The 24,185-nt window shown below is 44.2% G+C and overlaps 1 protein-coding gene across 1 annotated transcript in view; it reads left to right on the top strand.

Annotated features, from left to right (window-relative positions):
* LOC308674376 (adhesion G-protein coupled receptor D1-like) overlaps positions 1-24,185 on the top strand; it is a gene marked incomplete at its 5' end in the record, with an annotated part of 49,449 nt that overhangs the window by 7,526 nt on the left and 17,738 nt on the right. The window contains 4 exons of the mRNA XM_081338802.1: positions 1,080-1,233; positions 8,670-8,736; positions 10,085-10,151; positions 18,852-18,943. Of these exons, the coding sequence (XP_081194928.1) occupies positions 1,080-1,233; positions 8,670-8,736; positions 10,085-10,151; positions 18,852-18,943 (380 nt within the window). The remainder of the gene's footprint in view (positions 1-1,079; positions 1,234-8,669; positions 8,737-10,084; positions 10,152-18,851; positions 18,944-24,185) is intronic.

The raw sequence follows: 24,185 nt of genomic DNA, 5'->3' as shown, positions 1-24,185 counted from the left end.
ATTGCAACCTATGGGGGAAAACAGACCGCTCCTGATGTTTCCCAAGCAAGATCAGGTATTTTTCCTTCCCACTGCCTAGTGTAGTGTTTCTCAGCCTTGGCAACTTTAAGATCTGTGGATTTCAGCTTGCAGAATTCCCCAGCCAGCCCTGCTTATCTTAAAGTTCCCAAGCTTGAGAAACACTGGCCTAGTGGATCCCCTTTAACACAACGTCTTAGGCTCCAACAAGGCATCAATCAACAAGAAGGGAGTTTTAGAAGTTCATGATGTCCTATTGGTGCAAATCTTGCAGGACAAGTGAGCTCCTTAAAGCTCCCTTCTCTTAATGCAATTTGAATCTCACTTTCCATGGAATGAATCCATTCTGGGGAATTTACCTATTTATGAATTTAATCCATTCATGTGTCCATCTGCCTGGTAGACATAGGTGGCTAAGTATTAAAGACAAAATAAAAACTGGTTAAGAACAACCAATACTTTAAAAAAATCCCAGTGTGAATAGCATTAAGTAGCAGCTGAGAACATTCAAATCCACCATGAAATGGGCTCACCCATGGTCGTAGGGCCCTCGGCTTGATGACAAGGCCAGGATGTTAAGGCCAGGAGGATTGGGGCCAATCGGATGTCTATGGAGGTCATGATCCATCCAGGTCATGATCATCCCAAAGGTGCTTTTTCAAAAGGCAACTGGACTTTGTTTGTTTCCTTGAAGATGTTTCACTTCCCATCCAAGAAGCTTCTTCAGTTCTGACTTCAGCTGAGAACTGAAGAAGCTTCTAGGTTGAGAAGTGAAACTTCTTCAAGGGGAAAAAACGGCCAGTTGCCTTTTGAAAATGCACCTTTGGGATGGCTGTTCTGATGGTGGGTGGGTGGGTGGGTGGGTGGGTGAGAGAGAGAGAGAGAGAGAGAGAGAGAGAGAGAGAGAGAGAGAGAGAGAGAGGGAAACAGCAGGCACCACTAAACTGCATCTCTTATTTGAGTTCAGTAGGTGCAACCCATTTTAACCATCTGGGGCAAGGATGGGAAGACTTCTTCTCCTCGTCTTTCCTGTTCACTTGGCTGGTTTGTCTTCTTTGCAGGTGCCCTGCAAAATCCTGGCCATCCTCCTTCACTTCTTCTTCTTGAGCACCTTTGCTTGGATGCTGGTGGAAGGGTTCCACCTCTACAGTATGGTGATCAAAGTCTTTGGATCTGAAGAGAACAAGCTCTTATACTACTATGGCATTGGATGGGGTAAGTCGGGCCTCGTTTTACCCTTAAAAGGAAAAAAAAAGACATTAATGATGACTTCACGGGCGTAGAAGAAGGTTCTTGCAAGCCAACCATCAACTCTTTAGCAGCCATCCACCATCGACTGCTGAATGTCACAGCCCTGGATCGTTGTCTCCCACAAAAAGTTCTGTTACTCTTCTTCCTTTTCTCCTTCCTCTTCTTTTGAGCCTGCCTCTTCTGCAAGAAGGCGTGACGGAGGACATTTAGCTGAGAAATCCCCCCAAAAGTAGGATTTGGGAGACAGTTGCAGGATCAGATGATGGTAGAAACATGGCCAGGGAGGGTTGTTTTCATTGAGTTGTGTTGAGAAACTTCCATTCCAAGTTCCATTGATCTCTCAACATCCACTTGACGGCACAGGAGGAGAAGAAGAAGAAGAAGAAGAAGAAGAAGAAGAAGAAGAAGAAGAAGAAGAAGAAGAAGAAGAAGAAGAAGAAGAAGAAGAAGAAGAAGAAGAAGAAGAAGAAGAAGAAGAAGAAGAAGAAGAAAAATTACCGTATTTTCCGGCGTATAAGACAACTGGGTGTATAAGACGACCCCCCAACTTTTGAGATGATTTTCAAGATTTTTTGTTTTATACGCCGGAAAATCAGCGAGCCCGGGAAGGCACGCCCTCCCCTCTCACTGTGGAGGAAGCAGGGCAGGCTGGCGTCTGGCGGGAGCCAGCAGGGCAGTCCTGTGCACGTGCACGCTCCCCGGCTGTTAAGGAGCACTCCTTAGCAGCCGGGGAGTGCACGCGTGTGCAGGACTGCCCTGCCGGCTCCCGCCCGACGCTCTTCCCTCTTGAGGCAGCATTGCTCCCCGGTTCCTAAGGAGTCCTCGGGGATGCTGCCTCAAGAGGGAAGAGCATCGGGTGGGAGCCGGCAGGGCAGTCCTGCACACACGCGCACTCCCCGGCTGCTAAGGAGTGCTCCTTAGCAGCCGGGGAGCGCGCACGTGCGCAGGACTGCCCTGCCGGCTCCCGCCAGACACCAGCCTGCCCTGCTTCCTCCACAGTGAGAGGGGAGGGCGTACTGATTTTCCGGCGTATAAGACGACTGGGCGTATAAGACGACCCCCCAACTTTTGAGATGATTTTCATGGGTTAAAAAGTCGTCTTATACGCCGGAAAATATGGTAAATCAGAATGAAAAAAAGTACCCTCCTTAAATCTTAACAGTCTGCAAAGGCAAAGAACCAGAGGAATGCTTTTCCCACCTTAGGGAGGAAGCGTTGGCGATATAATAAACTGGACCAATAAATAAATGAACAAATGAAAAGACCCTCCCTCTTTTCAGATTCTAATCAGAAAATTGCCCTATTGCCTCTGGGATTGAGAGCTCCGTTGCAAGGCAGCCAGATGATCCCACTTGGACAACAATCTCTTTCAGTTCTTCTGCTTCCTTCACAATCTTTCGCTCTACCCTTCTCCTGGCAATTAACCCATGCTTAGCATCTTAGAATACCAGAAGGGAAGTGCCAGTATTGAATTTTTTGCATCAAACCTTCTTAGCACCCTAATTGAAGCAATGACTTATCCATTATTTGATTTGCTTGCTTGCCTGCCTGCTTGCTTGTTTCCTGGTTGGATTGCAGTTGACAGGAACTAAATCCAGGCTTGTAAAACCACGAAAGAAAGGTAGAACTTCTCCATATCTTTGCTAGCTTCTAGGCCACCGTACCATGCGTTACTCTTTGGGGTCTCAATAATGGAGAATATTTGTAGTTCAGGGTTGAAATGAGGGCTCCTTGGCGCTCTCTGGGGTTGGTGGTTTCCTTGCAGACGTTTCATAAGCCAACCTAGGTAATATTATCAGTCCTTGGTGCTCTCTGAGCTTGGTTGTTTTCTTCCAGATGTTTCATTACCTAAGCCAGGTAGCATCATCATTGCTGCTGATATTACCTAGTTGGGTAATAAAACATCTGCAAGAAAATAACCAAGCTCAGAGAGCACCTCATCTCTGGGGTCTATTCCTAGGGATTCAGCTGTCCCTAATGGGAAGAATTCATATTCATCACAATTAATTCACTTCCAACAAATTAGAAATGAGTGTTTTTTAAATACCGACAAGTATCTGGCAGACTGTTTTTCTGTTTCAACAACTGTTTGTAGAACATCTCTGTGGGGGTCCTTCTTGATTGCCTTTACTCTTGAAGCACAAGTCCTTTTTATATTACAAGTTGTAGTTCTGCTTCTTATCCTCTGGATTCAAATCAGATTGCGCTAAAGACATTTGCCAAAACAGGAAAAAAAAATCCTATAATGATTGTAAGGCAGAGGAGCAGGTACCCCAAAAGCTATTCTGAACTAAGGGAGGAAAGAGGAATGACTGAATCCAGCCATCGCTCCAGATATTTTGGACAAGAAATGAACATTAAAGAGTCATGAGACTCAACACTCACAGCCATTGCTAAGGAACCTATTTGTCCCCCAATGCAATGTGAAAAGCGTATATTTATGGCTTTTTAACGATTCATTTCAAGTTTAATATACTTATGACTCAGCTGGGTCTCCAGCTGTGCAGAATTCCACAGATTTGGCATTTGAAATCACCCTTCTGACAAAGAAGAGCTTGTTATGGAAAATAGATAGATAGATAGATAGATAGATAGATAGATAGATAGATAGATAGATAGATAGATAGATAGATAGATAGATAGATAGATGATAGATAGATGGATGGATGGATGGATGGATGGATGGATGGATGGATGGATGGATGGATGGATGGATAGATAGATAGATAGATAGATAGATAGATAGATAGATAGATAGATAGATAGATAGATAGATAGATAGATAGATAGATAGATAGATGATAGATAGATATAGACAGATGATAGCTAGATGAGATAGGTAGTAGATAGATGATAGAGATAAATAGATGATAGATGAGATAGATAGATAGATAGATAGATAGATAGATGATAGATAGATAGATAGATAGATAGATAGATAGATAGATAGATAGATAGATAGATAGAGACAGATGATAACTAGATGAGATAGATAGTAGATAGATAGATGATAGAGATAAATAGACAGATGATAGATGAGATAGATAGATAGATAGATGATAGATAGATAGATAGATAGATAGATAGATAGATAGATAGATAGATAGATAGATAGATAGATAGATAGATAGCAAAGGGAACTAAAGATTAAGGGGAGAGGGACTTTATCTGGACCTGGTTATTTTACCAAGAACTTTTAGAAGCAGATTACACTATGTATAATAATAGCACCAGAAGCATTTTCATTGCTTCCGTTAACCATCTGTTACTCTCCCTGCTTTACACCAGTATAAAATTGAGACATTAAAGGTGGATTCCACTTTAAGCTGAGCTACAACTTTGCGTGAGCGAAATAAGATCGTAATGCATCTGTTTCTAATCTCGCAACGGTTCGGCAAGAATTCTGAACATATCTTATTATAGCCAATCTATCGCTGTTAAATGTCCAGCCAAGCATTGAAATGAGGACACCCACTTACTGCGGGAGACATCCTAGAACAATTTAAATCTTATGATCTTAAATGGATTTAATTCTTTGCTGTCTCGAGTGATTGAGCCTTTCCAAGCAATCTGTGTATTTCAGATTAGCCAAATCCCAGTCGCATTTAACTATGGCAATCCACCAAATCCTGTCTGTATTTTACTCAATATACCTTCTAATTTTCCATTACAACACATACAACACCCATATGCCCACACACCCTCAGCAAAGAGAAACTTGAGCAGCCGATCCTGTTACGTGCACAGAATTATTTCCCCAGTTATTCAGTTGACTAGTCTGCATTTCACCTCCATAGCTTTCATTATCTTACCAAGAAACTGTCTGTTTAATTTTCTTCTCCGATGCAACTCTGAGCTGATAAATAATCGAGTTAAACTCCAGGAACATCTGAGATGCACTTTGGGGGGGGGAAATCAGCCAGGTTATAGCTGTTTAACACCTTGGCTGAACTCTCTTTTTGGGGCTAACAGGAATATTTATGAGCATTTATTCTTTTATCATATTTTTCCCCATGCTTAAGCTCTATTTCAATTCAGAAACTCTCATCAAAATGGATCTTTAGCATCTATCAAAGAAGAACAAGAAGAAATGCAAAGGGAATTCTCTCCAGGGAGATGAAATTGCTTGATGAAGCAGAGAGGGTGAAAAATGTGGGAGCTTTGTCCTACTCTAATTCAGAAGATGCATTGTGGCTGGGCTGATGGCAGCCATCTGTGGCAGTGAGGTCTACAGCACATGGGACAATGGGTGGATCTAATGTTTTCTATTCTTTTAAATGGTGGGGGATGGACTGCTTCCACTGATGTCTAGAGGAGGAGGAGGAGGAGGAGGAGGAGGAGGAGGAGGAGGAGGAGGAGGAAGAAGAAGAAGAAGAAGAAGAAGAAGAAGAAGAAGAAGAAGAAGAAGAAGAAGAAGAAGAAGAACCCAATGCCATTGCTTTGCTTCCATCTTAGGAGGAGGAGGAGGAGGAGGAGGAGGAGGAAGAAGAAGAAGAAGAAGAAGAAGAAGAAGAAGAAGAAGAAGAAGAAGAAGAAAAAGAAGAACCCAATGCCATTGCTTTGCTTCCATCTTAGGAGGAGGAGGAGGAGGAGGAAGAAGGAGAAGGAGAAGAAGCCGTTTGCTTACTTCCTCTTAGATGGAAGACAGCTGGAATGCTTGACAGACCCCCCCCTTCAAGAAGGGTCTTGCTCCAGTCATTCTCAAAGCAAAGCATCCCCTCAAAGATCTCCCCCACCCCACTGCTGTCAAGTCTATTTTCAAATCCCTTTTTGGAACTTATAAATTCACAAAACAGTAGCCATTTCTTTGCTCACGTCTCCCACCACTGTCGTACATTGATCGTAGGCTCACTTTGTTTCCAGTAATGCCTGCTAGTTTCCTATTATGCATCCATATGTCTCTGTAATTGAATTTGCAACACTTTGCCAGAAATCTATCTTTCTTCAGCAACACCGATAATGAAGAGGGAGCCAACTGTGAAGCACACCCCTACGCAGCCCCTAAAATTTCCTTGCAAAATGTGATCAAAGACTGCAGCTATTAAAACATCAAGTCACAAAAAAAGAGGGTGATTTGAAGGGCAGTCACATTGCGTTTTCATGATGTAGCTGCTGGTTCACCCAAGGCCCATCTGGTGATAGGGCTGGTGAAATTCAGGAACAACATCATCCCAACTCTTTATCTTACAACCAGGTCCATATGTGAAGATCCAATTAAGCTGATTTATTGCTAATCGTGCCTTTGTAAATTAATCAACTAATGGTTAGCACCTGCTAGGAGTTAGATAAGGGTTCATGGAATTCAAGGGAGAGGTTGGACTTATTTTGCTTGTGGTTACGTAGCAATACTAGGCTGATCCCTCTTTTGACTCCATCCTCGAGTTTTGCCACTCCTTCTCCTTACACTTTTAATGCGAATGCAAATGCGAATGGGATGGAATAGAATAGAATAGAATAGAATAGAATAGAATAGAATAGAATAGAATAGAATAGAGTAGAGTAGAGTAGAGTAGAGTAGAGTAGAGTAGAGTAGAGTAGAATAGACTAGAATAGAAGCTGGAAGGGACCTTGGAGGTCTTCTAGTCCAGCCCCCTGCTCGAGCAGGAGAACCTGTACCATTTCAGACAAGTGACTGTCCAGCCTCTTCTTAAAAACCTCCAGTGATGGAGCGCCCACAATTTCTAAAGGCAAGCAGTTCCACTGGTTAATTGTCCTCGCTGTTGGGAAGTTTCTCCTTAATTCCAGGCTGCTTCTCTCCTTGATTAGAAACTTAACAGAATAACAGAGTTGGAAGAGACCTTGGAGGTCATCTAGTCCAACCCCCTGCTCAAGCAGGAGAACCTACACCATCTCAGACAGGTGAATGTCCAGTCTCTTCTTAAAAACCTCTAGTGATAAAGCACCCACGACTTCTGGAGCCAAAGTGGTTAATTGTCCCCCCTGTTAGGAAGTTTCTCCTTAGTTCTAAGTTGGTTCTCTCCTTGATATGTTTCCATCCGTTGCTTCTTTTCCTGCCTTCTGGTGCTTTGGAGAATAATTTGACTCCCTCTTCTTTGTGGAATCCCCTCAAATACTGGAATACCGCTATCGTGTCACCCCTATTTTTTCTCTTCTTTAGACTAGCCAAACCCAAGTCCATAATAGTCCATAATAGCTAAACACTTCTAAAGAAACATTAAGTACTCCTTCAGCCTTACCATAAATTTGTACTTGGGGTATACTATGGGTAGTCCTCAGTTTAGAGCCATTCATTCCCATGACGGTTCAAAGTTACAAGAGCCTTGGGAAAAGTATCCCAAAACCTATATTTTCACTTAGACCTTTGTACCAACACTGTAAGGGACGCGGTGGCTCAGTGAGTTAGGACTCTGAGCTTGTCGATCAGAAGGTCGGCAGTTTGGCGGGTCGAATCCCGAGTGCCGCGTAGCAGAGTGAGCGCCTGTTACTCGTCCCAGCTTCTGCCAACCTAGCAGTTCGAAAGCACGTAAAAATGCAAGTAGAAAAATAGGGACCACTACGGTGGGAAGGTAACAGCGTTCCGTGCGCCTTTGGCGTCTAGTCATGCCGGCCACATGACCACGGAGACGTCCTCAGACAAGCGCTGGCTCTTCGGCTTTGAAACGGAGATGGGCACCGGCCCCTAGAGTCAGAAACGACTAGCACCTTTACCTTTACCTTTTTACCAACACTGTGGACATGTGAGCACGAATCTGGTGCTTGGCAACCAGCTTGCATTATCAACTGGTTGCAACATCATGTGATTGTAATTTGTGGTCTTTTTTGCCAGTTACTGGCAAAAGGTGCCCATTGGGGAAGCTGGATTTGCTCAACGACTGCACAATTCACTTAACAACCTTTGATTCACTTAAATGGCTGTAAAAATGGTCATAAAAATCAGGTCCGGCTTAACTGATCCTTGCAATGATCTACAATGGAAACCCCAGTCTCAGTTGTGGTCATAAGTCAAGGACTACCTCAGGGGTCTTCAAACTTGGCTCTTTTATGACTTGTGGACTTCAACTCCTGGAATTCCTCAGCCAGGCACGCTGGCTGAGGAATTCCGGGAGTTGAAGTCCACAAGTCATAAAAGGGCCAAGTTTATGACTTGTGGACTTCAACTCCCAGAATTCCTCAGCCAGGCATGCTGTTATGGGCAACCATTTTTGTGTTCAGGAGCACATGTGCATGATGCAGAACTATATTGACAAGATGAAGCAGATATTGTCCAAAAAACAAAAAAAGAGAGAGAGAGAAGGTGAGTATGTTCATAGTAATAGAAGAACCACATTCATAATACTTAAACCACATCCAGTGGTTTCATGATAATCTTCCTGGACCATCCTTCTATTTTTATCCTCTTCTGATGAAGATGCTAAATGCTCTCCTCTTCATTCCTGCAGGCTGCCCATTCCTGATCTGTGTCATTTCCGCAACGACATCTGTGGAAAGCTATGGAGAAGTCAACAAGTAAGTTCTGGAAAGGAGAAACTATAAATTTGTTGCCGTTATGATAGCTCCTTTGAAGAATGTAGGGTTTGTGGATGGCGTCACATGTCCACATTTGCTCCAACTGTCTCAGCATTAAGCAGTCTCCACGAATCCATATCCTGGCCCGGTTTCCTTAATACAGCATCCTTCAGACGTACTGTATCTGAGAACGGTGGGACCTGAAGTCCAGAAGATAAAGGCCTACAGCGTGGCCTTTCTGCCACATCCAGACCACGTTAATGCTAGCAAAGGTTGCATTCCATTTGCAATGTTAGTTCCAAGGCGATAGCTTTCCGGAGACAGCTGTGGCTGAAGTGAAAACCATGGGTTCTCCCTCTCTTATGTTCCTTGAACAAAGGAACATAATGAAGGAATGAAACCAGGAGAACTTTTGGAATGAAGGAAGCAACCAGGAGAACTTTTTCTGCTGTCCATCCCACTCCAGCCTTTCTCCCTACTGCATACTTTTAAATCAGTGGTGGCTTGGAAGTCACACACTGATCATCCCTGTGCTACAATGTCATGAATAGAATAGAATAGAGCTGGAAGGGACCTTGGAGGACTTCTAGTCCAGCCCCCTGCTCAAGCAGGAGAACCTTTACCGTCTTAGGTGATTGTCTAGTCTCTTCTTAAAAATCTCCAGTGATGGAGGGCGACAATTTTTGGAGGGAAGTTGTTCCACTGGTTAATTGTCCTCACTGTCAAGAAGTTTCTCCTTAGTTCCAGGTTGCTTCTCTCTTTGGTTAGTGGAACAACCTGCCTCCAGAAGTGGTGAATGCTCCAACTCATCAAGGAGAGAAGCAACCTGGAACTAAGAAGGAATTTCCTAACAATGAGGACAATTAACCAGTGGAACAGCTTGCCACCAGAAGTTGTGAATGCTCCATCGCTCCAAGTTTTTAAGAAGAGACTGGCCAGCCATTTGTCTGAAATGGCATAGGGTTTCCTGCCTGAGCAGGGAGTTGGACTAGATGACCTCCAAGGTCCCTTCCAACTTATTATTATTATTATTAGAGGAATAGTTTCCAGCCATTGTTTCTTGTCCTGCCCTCTGGTGCTTTGGAGAATAACGTGACCCCCTCTTCTTTGTGGCAGCCCCTCAAATACTGGAACACTGCTATCATGTCTCCCCTATTTCTTCTTTTCTTTAGACTAGCCAAACCCAAGTCCCGCAGCCGTTCTTCGTCTGTTTTAGTCTCCAGGCCTTTGATCATCTTAGTTGCTCTTCTCTGACGTTTTTCCAAACTCTCAACATCCTTTTTGTGATATGGTGACTAAAATTGGCTGCTGTATTCCAGGTCTGATGTCTTTCCCTCTTCCTTTGCAGCTGTTGGCTTTCATTGGAGAGTGGCGCCATCTGGGCTTTTGTGGGTCCAGCTCTGTTCATCATTGTGGTAGGTTTGCCTTCCTTCTGTTGTCCCTCAGAAGCTCTAGGGGAACCGGCGGGATGACCATTGCAAGCCATGTTGGACCATGGGGAGCTCAGCTCTGGTAGCCCCTTTGCCCACCAGCAGATTTTTCTGAAAAGCCATCAGCTTCACCAGATGCATCTCCCTTCACCAGATGCCTCAGCTGACATCTGTGGAGGAAGCTGCAGTTCGCAAAAGCTGATGCCTTTAAATAAAACTTGTCAGTTTGGGGGGGAAAAGTGACTACCAGACGTCTCCTGTCTTTTTACTCCTATAGATTGGCGTTTCTCCACCTTGACCACTTGAAGGTGGGTGGGCTTCACCTCCCAGAATTCCCCAGCCAGCATGAAGATGAAGCCCACCCACCTCCAAGTGGCCACGGTTGAGAGACACGGTTCTAAACTAACCCAGCTCTCCTCTCCAATGTCCCGTAAAGGATCTGAGATGGTCAGAGGCCTTTTTTTGCATCCTGGGAATGAACAAAGGAGAATATGGAGATCCTTAATCATCCAGGTCATGGTTGTCCCAAAGGTGCTTCTTCAAAAGGCAAAACTAGACTTTGTTTTTCCTTGAAGACGTTTCGCTTCTCATCCAAGAAGCTTCTTGGGGTCCGACTTCAGTCAAAACCGAAGGGGAGAACAAAGGAGGAGGGCATGGCTGCAGCATTCCTAACTTTGCACGAGTCCTCTGGAAGACACAAGGAATCCATAATCACCAGAATTAAAAGAGGGGGGGGGTCCTAGTACACCCCTGTTTCCCAGGGGTGAAAAACAAGATAGTTCTGGCTAGGGGGCGTTCTCTCCTTCTACTTCTGCCTAGCCAACTGAACCACACTTCTACTTTCTCTTCTACAATTGCGGTTTTGAACAGCCTGCCCCCTCCCCACCCCTTTCATAATCAGAAGCAGTAGATCCACTGCTACTCAGCGCTGCAAGTCAATAGCCTTCCCCTCCCAGGTTTAAGACTCCATCAAAAGGGGAGAGTTAAAGCAAGTTGGTTAACTCCCAAAGCTCTCTCTCTCTCTCTCTCTCTCTCTCTCTCTCTCTCTCTCTCTCTCTGTGTGTGTGTGTGTGTGTGTGTGTGTGTGTGTGTGTGAGTGAGTGAGTGTGTGACATCTGTTGGCTGTAACGAATGTGGGAGTTGCAAGTTCACAGGATGGGCCTTCCTGATACATAATGTATGACAGTGACTTAATTATAGCCCTGCCTTAAATTGAATCAAATTGTGGCTTAATCACTCCAATGTCTCTTGGAAGTTGCAAGAGATGGCTTCCACCCCCCCCCACCCCCCCATAGATTAAGGAAGGAGACATTCCTCTCTTTAGGCTATCCTTAGCCCTGTCTGCTTAGATGTTGTTTTTTTTAATCGATTTGAGATGTTTCTCTGATGATAAGAACACCCAGCCATGGGTCGCCCCCTGACAAATGGAAGGGTAAGCATATCGACTGAGCATTCCCGCTCTTATCGGTCATCATCTACAAGAGGATCGCCCTGTGCACTGGAGGGTTGTGTGTTTGGCAAATCTGAAATGGGAATCGGAGATTCATTTTGCACGTCCCACTTTTAACCGGGTTGAATTTTTAAAAAAAAAAAGAAAAGAAAAGAAAATCAAAAGAGAAGAGGCATGGATGGCTTTTGTAAGACCTCTCAAACACGCTGTGACTAAGCTGAGTGTGTAGGGTGTCTGCAGAGGGGGAGAGGGCTATGCTGTCGCGTGCATTGTGTCACAGCTGTGTGAAATTATTTCCGTTGTGCACTGGGGTCCTGACATGTTGTGACACTGCTGTGCCTTGGGCATATGGCTGAGGGTAATAAACTGGTTGAAGGAGACCGACAAAGTAGTCCATTAATGAAAACTTCCTGCTGGTAGAGGTGTAAAAGGAATAATAAACCCTACACAACCGCATGAAAAGAACTCAAGTCTTCCCTGACTGTTAAATTTTGTTTATTGTCAACTCTTGCCAATCTGGTCCTTCCTTCCTTCCTTCCTTCCTTCCTTCCTTCCTTCCTTCCTCCCTCCCTCCCTCCCTCCCTCCCTCCCTCCTTCCCTTCACTGTGGGGGTCCTTGGTGCTCTCTGAACTTGGTTGTTTTCTTGCAGACATTTTATCACCAAACTAGTTAACATCATCAGTGCTAGAAGGGAGTGGCGTTTGCTCCCTGTTTATAGGTAAAGGTAAAGTTTCCCCCACACATGCGTGCTAGTCGTTTCCGACTCTAGGGGCGGCCGGTGCTCATCTCTGTTTCAAAGCCGAAGAAGCCAGCGCTTGTCCGAGGACGCCTCCGTGGTCACGTGGCCGGCATGACTAGACGCCAAAGGCACACGGAACGCTGTTACCTTCCCACCATAGTGGTCCCTATTTTTCTACTTGCATTTTTACGTGCTTTCGAACTGCTAGGTTGGCAGAAGCTGGGACGAGTAACAGGCGCTCACTCTGCTATGCGGCACTCGGGATTCGACCCGCCAAACTGCCGACTATCTGATTGACAAGCTCAGCGTCCTAACCCACTGAGCCACCGCGTCCCTTCCCTGTTTATACCCCAACAGAATTCCTCCAATTAAGGAACTACCAACTCAATAAACAACAGCCTAATCAAGGAAACGCCCCCGCCCAGACCACTCCCACCAACACTGACGGGGCAAGCCACTAGTAGACAGAGAGCAACCCCCCCTTCTATCACTGATGATGTTACCTAGTTGGGTCATTAAATGTTTGCAAGAAAACCACCAAACTCAGAAAGTACCAAGGACCCAAGAGTCCTCCTCCTCCTCCTCCTCCTCCTCCTCCTCCTCCTCCACCACCACCACCACCACCACCACCACCCCCCCTTCTAGCACTGTTGATGTTACATAGTTGGGTCATGAAACGTCTGCGAGAAAACCACCAAATTCAGGGACCACCCAGGACCCCAGAGTTCTCCTCCTCCTCCTCCTCCTCCTCCATCCCCTTCTAGCAGTGATTATGTTGTCTAATAGGGTCATGAAATGTCTGCAAGCAGACAACTAAACTCACAGAGCACCAAGGACCCCACAATCCTCCTCCTCTTTTTCTCTGCAAACCCGACTCCCTTCTAGTCCAATGGTGTTATCTAGTAAGGTCATGAAACATCTGCAAGAAAACCACTAAGCTCAGAGAGCACCAAGGACCTCAGAGTTTCTCCTCCTCCTCCTCCTCCTCCTCCTCCTCCTCCTCCTCCTCCTCCTCCCAAACCCCTCCTCCTCCTCCTCTCCCACTCCACAAAGCCCATTCCCTTCTAGCACTGATGTTACCTAGTTGGGTCATGAAACATCTGCAGGAAAACAACCAAGCTCAGAGAACACCGAGGGCCTCCAAAATGCAGCACTATCCACACTGCTCCTCCAACCTATACACTATTAGGGGCTGGATAGTCCTGGAAACCACATAGAGGCCCTGAATTTTTTGAGACTTAGCTTTACATTTCTTCTTTTAATAGCATTTATTTTCAAGAGCTGTCCTTAGTGTTTTCCTTTGAAGACATCTGGCCTGGAACTACGTGGCAATTTAGCAAGAATGAACATGGGTTAGAAACCCACTAAGAAGAATCGTACTTAAATCACCAAAAGAACTTACTCTTCAGCCCTGCCTTTCCTTTATTTCTCAGCCACAGCCTTGACCGGTGCTTGGATTTTATCCTTGACGTGGCAGCTCAGTTCTTCCCAAAGTATAAGCTGCTTGGAGACCATCTCCAGGGGTGGGGGGTGGGGTGGGGGGGTAGGTGGGACAGCTCCTTCCAACTCAGTGGGTAACAACATCCGCAGATGCAGCGTCTGCAAAACGATTTTCTGTCAGAGCTTATAAAGGATCCCACAATCACAACAACTCACAAGTGCCTATTAATGATGATAGACAGGAGCTTAGTCAACTCTTCACTCCAATGGCGGGTGCTGGAAGAAAAAAAAATCTTATAAAAGAAAAGCCGTTGAAACTGAGAGGTTGCATTTCCAGGAGCCTCTTCAACTGACTTTTTAAAAGTTCGATGATTGGAAACCGTTTCTTCTCTCTCCTGATCCAGATAAAGGAAGCAGAAAGAATCCCTGGTTTCATGTTCCGGAGTTGTTTAGTTTTGTTTTTCAAGGAGAGATGTCTCACTGGACATTGGAAGGAAATTCAGGATTCCTCCATTACTGCGTTCATTATGCTAAGACATAATGTTGCTTACTTATAGCCCGAAATTCTGGCTTGGAAAAGCATGGTTTATGACTTAATGTGATGTGAACCCTCCTATTCTGGCCCATTTCATAAACCATGATTAATACAGATAATGCCCCAGCCTCTTAAACTGCCCAACCTTCCTGGCCTAAACAGTAGGACCAATGCTGAGCCTCAATTTTGCATACAGGAGAGATCCAAGAACTATCCTTAGCATCTCGAGAGAAAACAATAAGCTGATTGAGTGTCTAATTTGCAATGTGGTTTTCTTCATTTTTAGCTTGGCTTAGATCCTTCTGCTGGTTCGACCCATCATGACACTTATGGTAGGGCCATTGCCTGGATCCACAACATCTTTTACACTGTGTGGTCTCCTTCCTACAATCTTGTCTGCTCAGCATTTCAAAAAGAGGGGGGTCAATCTTGAACAAAGAAGAAGGGGCCAATCTTGAACAAAGAAGAGTGGGCCAATCTTGAACAAAGAAGAAGGGGCCAATCTTGAACAAAGAAGAGGGGGGCAATCTTGAACAAAGATGAGGGAGGCAATCTTGAACAAAAAGAGGGGGTCAATTTTGAACAAAGAAAAGGGGGTCAAACTTGAACAAAGAAGAGGGGGTCAATTTTGAACAAAGAAGAGAGGGTCAATCTTGAACAAAGAAGAGGAGGTCAACCTAACCTCCAAAGTGCCCGAAGGTAGGACAAGAAGCAACAGATGAAAACTAATCAAGGAGAGAAGCAACCTGGAATTAAGGAGAAACTTCCTAACAGTGAGGACAATTAACCAGTGGAACAATTTGCCTCCAACACTGGAGGTTTTTAAGAAGAGATTGGACAACCACTTGTCTGAAATGGTATAGGGTTTCCTGCTTAAGTAGGCAGTTGGACTAGAAGACCTCCATGGTCCCTTCCGGCTCTGTTATTCTGCTATTCTGCTATTCTCTTTACAGCCCCCAAATTGGGAAGGGTTCCTTCTAAGACATTTGGCACACCCAGAGTCCTGCTGTGGGCTAAGCTCCCTTTTATCTGACTTTTCCCTTGGTTGTCTTGCATTATCCTATCTCCCAAGGTCAGATATTGCAAATATCTGGAAAGAGAAAGCGAGAATAGAGCACTTCCTGATGTAACAAGCTGATAGTTGTTCAGAGATTTATTTATTAGCAGGAGTCAAATGGATTTTTTGCTCCATTCGGTTAGAACATTAATAAAGCTATACAGATCTAATTTATTTGCTCAAAGTAAAGCTAAGATGCCCGTTGTTTGCCTATGTGCCTTAAAGTACTTGGTTATTTGCTGGTGCAACATTTTGATATTAAGAAGGAAATCTCAAAAGTTTGTATGTTCTTGGCAGAGTTTTAGATGCCGCAGTGCGATCATACTTTGCGGCAATGAACTGTAGTTCGCTTTGCTCTTTTCCAGGAAGAGTTGGTAAAATTGAAAGTGATTTCTTTGCAATAGGCAACATCAAACCTTTGCAATTCCTGAACCTGGCTTGTCAAAATGTACAGAGAGGAGAGAAAATATCTCCCAGGCTCTCAGGAATTTGTTATTAAAGAAGAAAAGTAAAGTTTAGCAAAAAAAAAAAGAAAAAAGAAAGAAAGAAAGAAAGAAAGAAAGAAAGAAAGAAAGAAAGAAAGAAAGAAAGAAAGAAAGAAAGAAAGAATGAAAGAGAGAGAGAGAGAAGAAAGAAAGAAATAAAGAAAGAAATAAAGAAAGAGAAAGAAAGAAAGAAAGAAAGAAAGAAAGAAAGAAAGAAAGAAAGAAAGAAAGAAAGAAAGAAAGAAAGAAAGAAAAGCAGAGTTCTAGGAACAGTTGTGGAATCTCTCTCCTGACCTGGTCTATTTGAAAGAGCTGACAAACCATGACAGCCTTCAACTCATCCAAAGAAAAATCATATCTGAGAGCCTTTGAGACCTAGAAGATGGTCCAGCTGTGAAATCAAAGAAGAGGAAAAGAGAATGAATGACGTAAGGAGAAAGGATGAATGTCAAGATTGCCCCTTTAACTGCCCATCTTCAAATCAGAAACTCAAGCAAAGCCCACGCATGGTTTTCGACTTATCTTTGCCAAAACAGGTGGCTGTTACATTTTCATGCTGCACATTTGTTATAGGAGAGAAGCATTTATATAGCAAAAATCTGGCCAACTTTGCACAAGGACCACAATCTCCTGGAGCTGGAGTTGTGTTTGTTGTGTGCTCTCTCTCTCTCTCTCTCTCTCTCTCTCTCTCTCTCTCTCTCTCTCTCTCTCTCTCTCTCTCTCTCTCTCTCTCTCTCTCTCTCTCTCTCTCTCTCTCTCTCTCTCTCTCTCTCTTTGTCTCTCTCTCATTATAGACCACATATATCTCAAACGGAGCCCAGTTGGCAGCTGTGGGCAATTGTTAAGTATTGGCTAAATAATGGGAAGGTGAACAAGGAGTTTATATTTCCAACTAATTAGGGAGATGGAAAATAGATACCAGAATCCCCGTGAAAGGAAAGGCACCATCTATTATCTGACTTTCCTTGGATCGCTGCTTAATAAAGACATTTATTTGCAGACCGTTATTCAATGGGGGTGCGGGGGGGGGGGAAGGATGTCATTATTTTCTCTCCCTAGGAAGTTGATAGGCTCATTTGCCTACTAAGAGTTGGGATTTTAAACCTGAAAGCTGAACATCCGAGTTTAAATGTTAGAATGCAGTCCAATTTCAGGTGCAGGGAACCAAGAACGACACAATAAACCACTCCAAGTAGTTTTTTTTATTGCTGTTTGCCTGTAGACAGGAATCTTGCCAGACTGAAGTACACGTTGCATAGCTGTTAGATAAATACTGTGAAGATTTAGGATGAATCTCTTTGGGGTCTCTTTCTACATAAATGATGCAACACAGCACCACATCCAATCCCTATTGTTTAGGACTATTGCTGGTTCGGTGCCGATCTTGTCCTATTGCCGTTTTGTTTACTTCAGCCTTATTTTTGCACGCATCCTAGTTTTGAACCACCACAATAAGGATTTGATTTGACTTTGATTTGAGGACGATCGCTTCCTTCAAGGAGGTGTTTCCTGACCTGGACTCCAGTCCCCATAATCTTCAGCCAGCATATCCACAGGCATCTGGTTGATGAAGAGGATGGATGGATGTCCTTTTTTTTATCCTACAATTCCTTTCTCCAGGGTTTAGCTACCTTTGCTTCAAACCCAAGGGATAGCTCTTGAGTTTGAACATTTTTTTAATATAAAAGAGCACCTTTTAAGAGCATTTGGGGGAGGAAGATTACTTTGTTATACTTCATAATAGCTGAGTTAATAGCGCTTTGGGAGAATCATTATATGGAGCCTAAAATGTGATTTTTATGGGAAAGGCCTATAAAAGGCTCTCAAGTCAGAGACATGTTTTGCATACAAAAGGCTCAAAGTCCGTCTTTTAGCAAAGCATTCTGTCAGAATCCATTTATATTTCATTCCTAACTCTCGATCTGGGCAAACCCAAATCTCACCCCCTTTACTGGATTCTGCCATTTTCTAAGGAGGGGAAGAGAAGGCAGGATGTTAATTGGCCATCTCTATCCCTTAGACTCCTGAAGACTCTTGCGAGTCTCTTGGACTGCAAGGCGATCAAACCGGTCAGTCCTAGAGGAGATCAACCCTGACTGCTCTTTAGAGGGCCAGATCCTGAAGCTGAAACTCAAATACTTTGGCCACCTAATGAGAAGGAAGGACTCACTGGAGAAGAGCCTCATGCTGGCAAAGATTGAGGGCAATAGAAGAAGGGGACGACGGAGAATGAGGTGGCTGGATGGAGTCACTGAAGCAGCAGGCGTGAGCTTAAAGGGACTCCAGAAGATGGTAGAGGACAGGAAGGCCTGGAGGAACGTTGTTCATAGGGTCGCGATGGGTCGGACACGACTTCGCAACTAACAACAGCAACAACAGCAAGGGTTGTGTATTCAGTCTGCCTGGAGGCCATCACAAAAGACCAGGGAAGAAAACCTTTGAACTAAGAAGAACAAAGAAAGAGGGAGGGGGGGATTCTGGTTTGTATCTCCAACTGGAATGTGAAGGGGGGGGAAGTAATAATGTTGCAAATGTACTGATGCTTCTCTTTTCCCACAAAGGGTTTTGACACCTGAAACTCGACTGATCCGGGACTGACCAAATGGACTGAGGGGAGGGGTTTTTGCTCGGGGACACTTTAAAAGCATCAATCTGTGAGACAATTTCCAGATCCTGTCTAGATTATACACTGTCAACCAGGTTTTAGTAAAAGTTCCTGCTTGGACAATCTCGTCTCCAAGAGTTCTTCTTTCCTAAGAGGTGGATTGGGGCAGGTTCTGACCCATTCCTTAATACATATATATTTAAAGGGGGGAAAGACAGAATCACACAGAAGTTAACTTGAAATAATTCTGAGTTACACGGTGCGTGTTTGTGTGTGCATGTGCACGCACACACCCTCACAACCTCCCCCCCCCAAAAAAAAACCCTGGTGATTTGCTTTCCTGATGCAGTTCTTTATTATTTTCATTTTGATAGGTTAATATCTGCATCCTTATTGCCGTGACCAAAGTAATTTCAAGAATAAGTACCGAAAATTATAAGGTCCATGGAGAAGCTAACGCATTCAAGTAAGTTTGCTTTCTTCATTATTTATTTATTTATTTATTTATTTATTTATTTATTTATTTATTTATTTATTTATTTATTTATTTATCAGGAGCATCTGAACTGCTACTGAATTCTGAGTCCAGATTCATAAAATCTGATTTATTTATTTATTTATTAAAAAAAGGAAATTGTGTTCCAAATCAAGATTGGATGAATTCTACAGCACTATTTAATCGCAAAGGAGAAGGTTGCCTCCAGTCTTGTGAAATTAAAAAGGAATCTGAATGTTCAATACAAGTTGGCTGTTGGGGCACTTTCTGAAAAATACACTTGAGGTGGAGAGTTAAAAATTGGGATCCCATCTAAGGGAAGAGTCCCCTGGGATTATTTTGTAAACAGATTTTATCCCTATATTTCAATTCCACAAGCACGTCTTTTGCTGAGTGACAAGCACAAGGGAAATACTTCCTTCCTTCCTTTCTCTTTTCCTCCCTTTTTCTTTTCTTCCCCTTCCTTCCTCCTTTTTCCCTTCTTCCTTTCCTTTCCTTCCTTCCTCCTTTCCTTCCTTCCTTTCTCTCTCCCTTCCTTCCTCCTTTCCTTCCTTCCTTTCTCTCTCTCCCTTCCTTCCTCCTTTTCTCCCTTCTTCTTTTCTTCCCCTTCCTCCCCTTCCTTCCTCCTTTTTTCTCTTCTTCCTTTCCTTCCCTTCCCTTCCCTTCCCTTTCCTTTCCTTTCCTTTCCTTTCCTTTCCTTTCCTTTCCTTTCCTTTCCTTCCCTTTCCTTTCCTTTCCTTTCCTTTCCTTCCCTTTCCTTCCCTTCCTTCTTTCCTTCCTTCCTTCCTTCCTTCCTTCCTTCCTTCCTTCCTTCCTTCCTTCCTTCCTTCCTTCCTTCCTTCCTTCCTTCCTTTCTCTCTCTCTCCCTTCCTTCCTTCCATTTCCTGCTCTTTCCTTCCAGCCTCCTCCTCCTTTGCCTTCTCTTCCTTTCATCCTTTCTTCTCCTTCTCCTCCTCCTCCTCTTCCTTCCCCTCCCCTCCCCTCTCCCCTCCTCCTCCCAGTCTTTCTCCTCCTCTTCCTCCCCCCCTCCCTCCCAGAATATTATTCAGCCTTTGGAACCTGTCAATCTTCCATCTGCTTGGCTTTGCTCATTTGGTATTTGCTATGGCAGAAATTTACAAAATTCATCAAGTGCCTTTATAGACCAGGAATGCAACAATAACCTTCGCTCTTGATTAGAACAGCATGAGATATTTTTAGCCTTTTAGCACAGGTGGCACAAGAAAATGAACTTGAAACTAAAAATAAGCAGCCCTGGGCATTGCTATTTTCCCCTTCTTTCTCACAAGAGAGAGAGTCCTAGATAATTTCTTATCTGTACTGAAGAATGCTTGTTTGCTGTAGTGAACTCAAGGACAGGAATGGAGAACATAATGAATATTTATAAATGGACACTCAATGGATGTTATCGGTTGGGCCAATCAGGCCCATAGAAGGCTTTAAGTAACTGTACAGCTCCTTAGAGTAAACTCTTAATAAAACAGCTTGTGATTCCACTTGGCAAGGGCCAAACTGGTATGTGTGTACAAATTTGCCCGTGTGTGTTGAAGGACCCTGGAGATGAAGTTTGTTGGCAGTAAGACTATTTGCTGAAGAGCAATTTTGCCTCATTGCAGCTGGCAAGAACAAATTGGTGTAACTGTTGCCAATAATTTTCCCTGGCACGCCAGGCTGTTGAACCCGTGCTGATTTGATTAATGGCATATTGAAGAAGAACATCAATCTGGCCTTATCACTGCTTACCGAAGGGGCAATCCGATTGTTTGAGCCTACTAAGCAGATTCTGATTTCCTTAGGAAACTAAGCTTCAAAGACCTTACTCGTAATCTCCTAAGTGAGTAGCGGAGATTATTTTGTTCGCTTTTGTAGTGGGTCTTGCCTGGTGGATGACGGTTGCAGAACCACACCTGTTTTCTATTCAAGGATGATAGGTTGGGTTTGTTTGTTTTTTTGCACTCATGTCATTTATCGCTTACATGGAGCACCACAATACATTATCTCTGAAAGAGGGGTCCAGTTTATGTCAAAGTTCTGGAGATCTTTTCTGGACCTCCTAGGAACCGACCAAGGACTCAGTTCTAGTCATCACCCACAGACGAATGGCAGGACAGAATGATTGAACTCAGTACTGGAGTAGTACCTACGTTGTTTTATTAATTATACACAAGATGACTGGATGGACCAAAGTAGCTTATAACAATGCTGTGCATACCAGCACAGGCTTCACGCTATTTTGGGGTGAAGGGATTAGCTGGTGACATCATTGTTGCCATGGGGACCTCCAACTGGAGGCTCCGTTCTTGTCCCTGGCAGGAGCTGGAGTAAAGGACAGGAGCTCAACCTTGCCCCATGGCAATGCTTGGGTCTCAAACGTGGGCTTGCTCAGTTCCTACCCAATGTTCCAACCACTTGATCCACTGTGCTCCTTAAGGATGGTAGTAAATGAGTGGGGTAGAGATTCCTGTCTCTGCAACAGCCCAAAGTATCAAAACGGCAAAAACGATGCATTTGCAATGCAAAAACTTGTTAAAAGTCTTTCTGCTGAGAGTGCACAGATAGCTCTTCCTTCGAAACAAAACTGCTTTACGGTTTTATTACTTATACCCTCTGGTTTTAGGTTTGGTATCCTCCATTTTTTTTCCACCATTACTTAGAGACTCTAAAGTTGGAACCAAACGTCATGCATATAGAGGTAATCCTTCATTTACAATAATTCATTTAAGGTAAAAGGTAAAAGTTCCCCCGCACATGCGTGCTAGTCGTTTCCGACTCTAGGGGCCGGTGCTCATCTCCGTTTCAAAGCCGAAGAGCGCCAGCGCTTGTCCGAGGACGTCTCCGTGGTCCTGTGGCCGGCATGACTAGACGCCAAAGGCGCACGGAACGCTGTTACCTTCCCACCGTAGTGGTCCCTATTTTTCTACTTGCATTTTTACGTGCTTTCCAACTGCTAGGTTGGCAGAAGCTGGGATGAGTAATAGGCGCTTGCTCTGTTATGTGGCACTCGGGATTCGACCCGCCAAACTGCCGACCATCTGATTGACAAGCTTAGCGTCCTAACCCACTGAGCCACCACGTCTCTAATTCATTTATAACAGAATAACAGAGTTGGAAGGGACCTTGGAGGTCTTCCAGTCCAACCCCTGCTCAAATAGGAGTCCCTATATCATTTCAGACAAATGGCTGTCCAGTCTCTTCTTAAAAACCTCCAGTGTTGAAGCATTCACAACTTCTGGAGGCAGGTTGTTCCTCTGGTTAATTGTTCTCCCAGTCAGGAAATTCCTCCTTAGTTCTAGATTGCTTCTCTCCTTGATTAGTTTTCACCTGTTGCTCCTTGTCCTGCCTTCTGGTGCTTTGAAGAATATCTTGACTCTCTCTATTTTCTGGCAGCTCCTTAGATATTGGAAGACTGCTATCCTGTCACCCCTAGTCCTTCCTTCCATTAAACTAGGCATACCCAATTCCAGCAACCATTCTCTATATGTTTTAGTCCTTTAATCATCTTTGCTGCTCTTCTCTGCACTCTTTCTTGAGTCTCAACATCTTTTTTACATCGCAGTGACCAAAACTGGATGCCGTATTCCAAGTGTGGCCTTACCAAGGCATTGTAAAGTGGTATTAATAATTCACGTGATCTTGATTCTATCCCTCTGTAATGCAATCTAGGACTGCAATTGGCTTTTTTGGCAGCTGCAGCACACGGCTGGCCCATATCTAAGTGATTGTCTACTAGGACTCTGAGATCCCTCTCGCAGTTACTAGTATTGAGCAAGGTACCCCCTATACTATACCTGTGCATTTGATTTTTCCTGTCTAAGTGTAGAACCTTACTTTTTTCACCATTGAATTTCATTTAGGGCCGTTTGAAGTTACAGAAGCGCTGGAAAAAAGTAACTAAGGACCGTTTTTCAAGCTTATGGCCATTTCAGCATCCCCGGGGTCACACGATCAAAATTCAGATGCTCGGCAACTGACACACATTTACGACAGTTGGAGCATCCCAGGGTCATGTGATTGCCCACTTGCGACCTTCCCAGCTGGGCTTCTGCCACGTAAAATCAATGGGGGAGGTCAGGTTCGCTTAACGACTGCTTGATTCACTCCACAATGGCAGTGATTCACTTAATAGCCCCGGGAAGATGGTTGTAAAATTCGGACCTGGAGGACTGCCTGTATGCATAGCCTCCCTGTCAGCATGAAAAGGGATAATTGGGGAAGGGCGTGAGGCTTTGGTGTGTCTGTCTCCTGCCTTTTGCTCTGCCTGTTATTTATCCTGCCTGGCAGAAGCTCATTAACAGCTTCTCGATAAACTGCCAAGGCCAGGTTTTATGGAATGATTTTGCTCATCATTGCCTCCGGTGTGGTCTAGTGGACTGGAAAAATCAGTATCATTTCTCCAGTACATGCAGTCTCTGGAATATTAGCTGAGGAATCGACAATGAGATTTGTCACGAATAAGTGGAGAGAGAAAGAGAGAGAGGGAGGGAGAGAGACAGAGGGAGAAAGAGAAGGGTATGAGAGAAAGAGGGAGAGACAGAGAGAGGGAGAGAGAGGGAGAGAGAGGGGGAGGGAGAGAGGAATAGAGAGAGAGAGACAGAGGGAGGGAGAGAGAAAGAGGGAGAGAGAGAGAGAAGGAGAGAGAGAGGAAGGGGGAGGGAGGGAGAGAGTGGGAGGGAGAGAGACAGGGAGAGAGAGAAGGGTATGAGAGAAACAGGGAGGGAGGGAGGGAGGGAGAGGGGGGAGAGAGAAATGTCAGGAGGGGAAAAATGTCTTCAGCTTTTAAAGAAGATTGTCCATTTGGAATCTACATGTGGCGCTTTTCTTTACCATGTGGCTCAATTATTGCATCATTAAAAAGATGATTCAATTCCCTGAGATGTCAAGAATGAAAACAGCATCCTTTTTGTTTTTTATTTTTGGATTTGGAGGCATAGACCTTTTTTTTTAAAGCTCATGCATTCTTGAAAACAAGCCCAAGGATGAACTAGGTTGACTGTCAGGCCCCAAACCACGAATGACATGTGTTGATTCTACCAAGCTGAGTTCTTTTGTTTTTTTAATTACTTCCCACCGGTAGACAGAATCTTGCCAGACTGAGGACTCTCTGGGAACTGTTAGGGAGGGCTGTCTTCACCCTCTTTCTTTCACACAAGGTATCTGGACTGAACTCTCTCTTAACTCCTCCAGGGAATTCAGACTACATTCCATCACAGTG

This window comes from Vipera berus, assembly GCF_964194415.1.
Source record: "Vipera berus genome assembly, chromosome: 14".
Classification (NCBI taxonomy): domain Eukaryota; kingdom Metazoa; phylum Chordata; class Lepidosauria; order Squamata; family Viperidae; genus Vipera; species Vipera berus.
The sequence above is the reverse complement of the archived record's forward strand: the minus strand, read 5'-3'. Positions and strand labels throughout refer to the sequence as shown.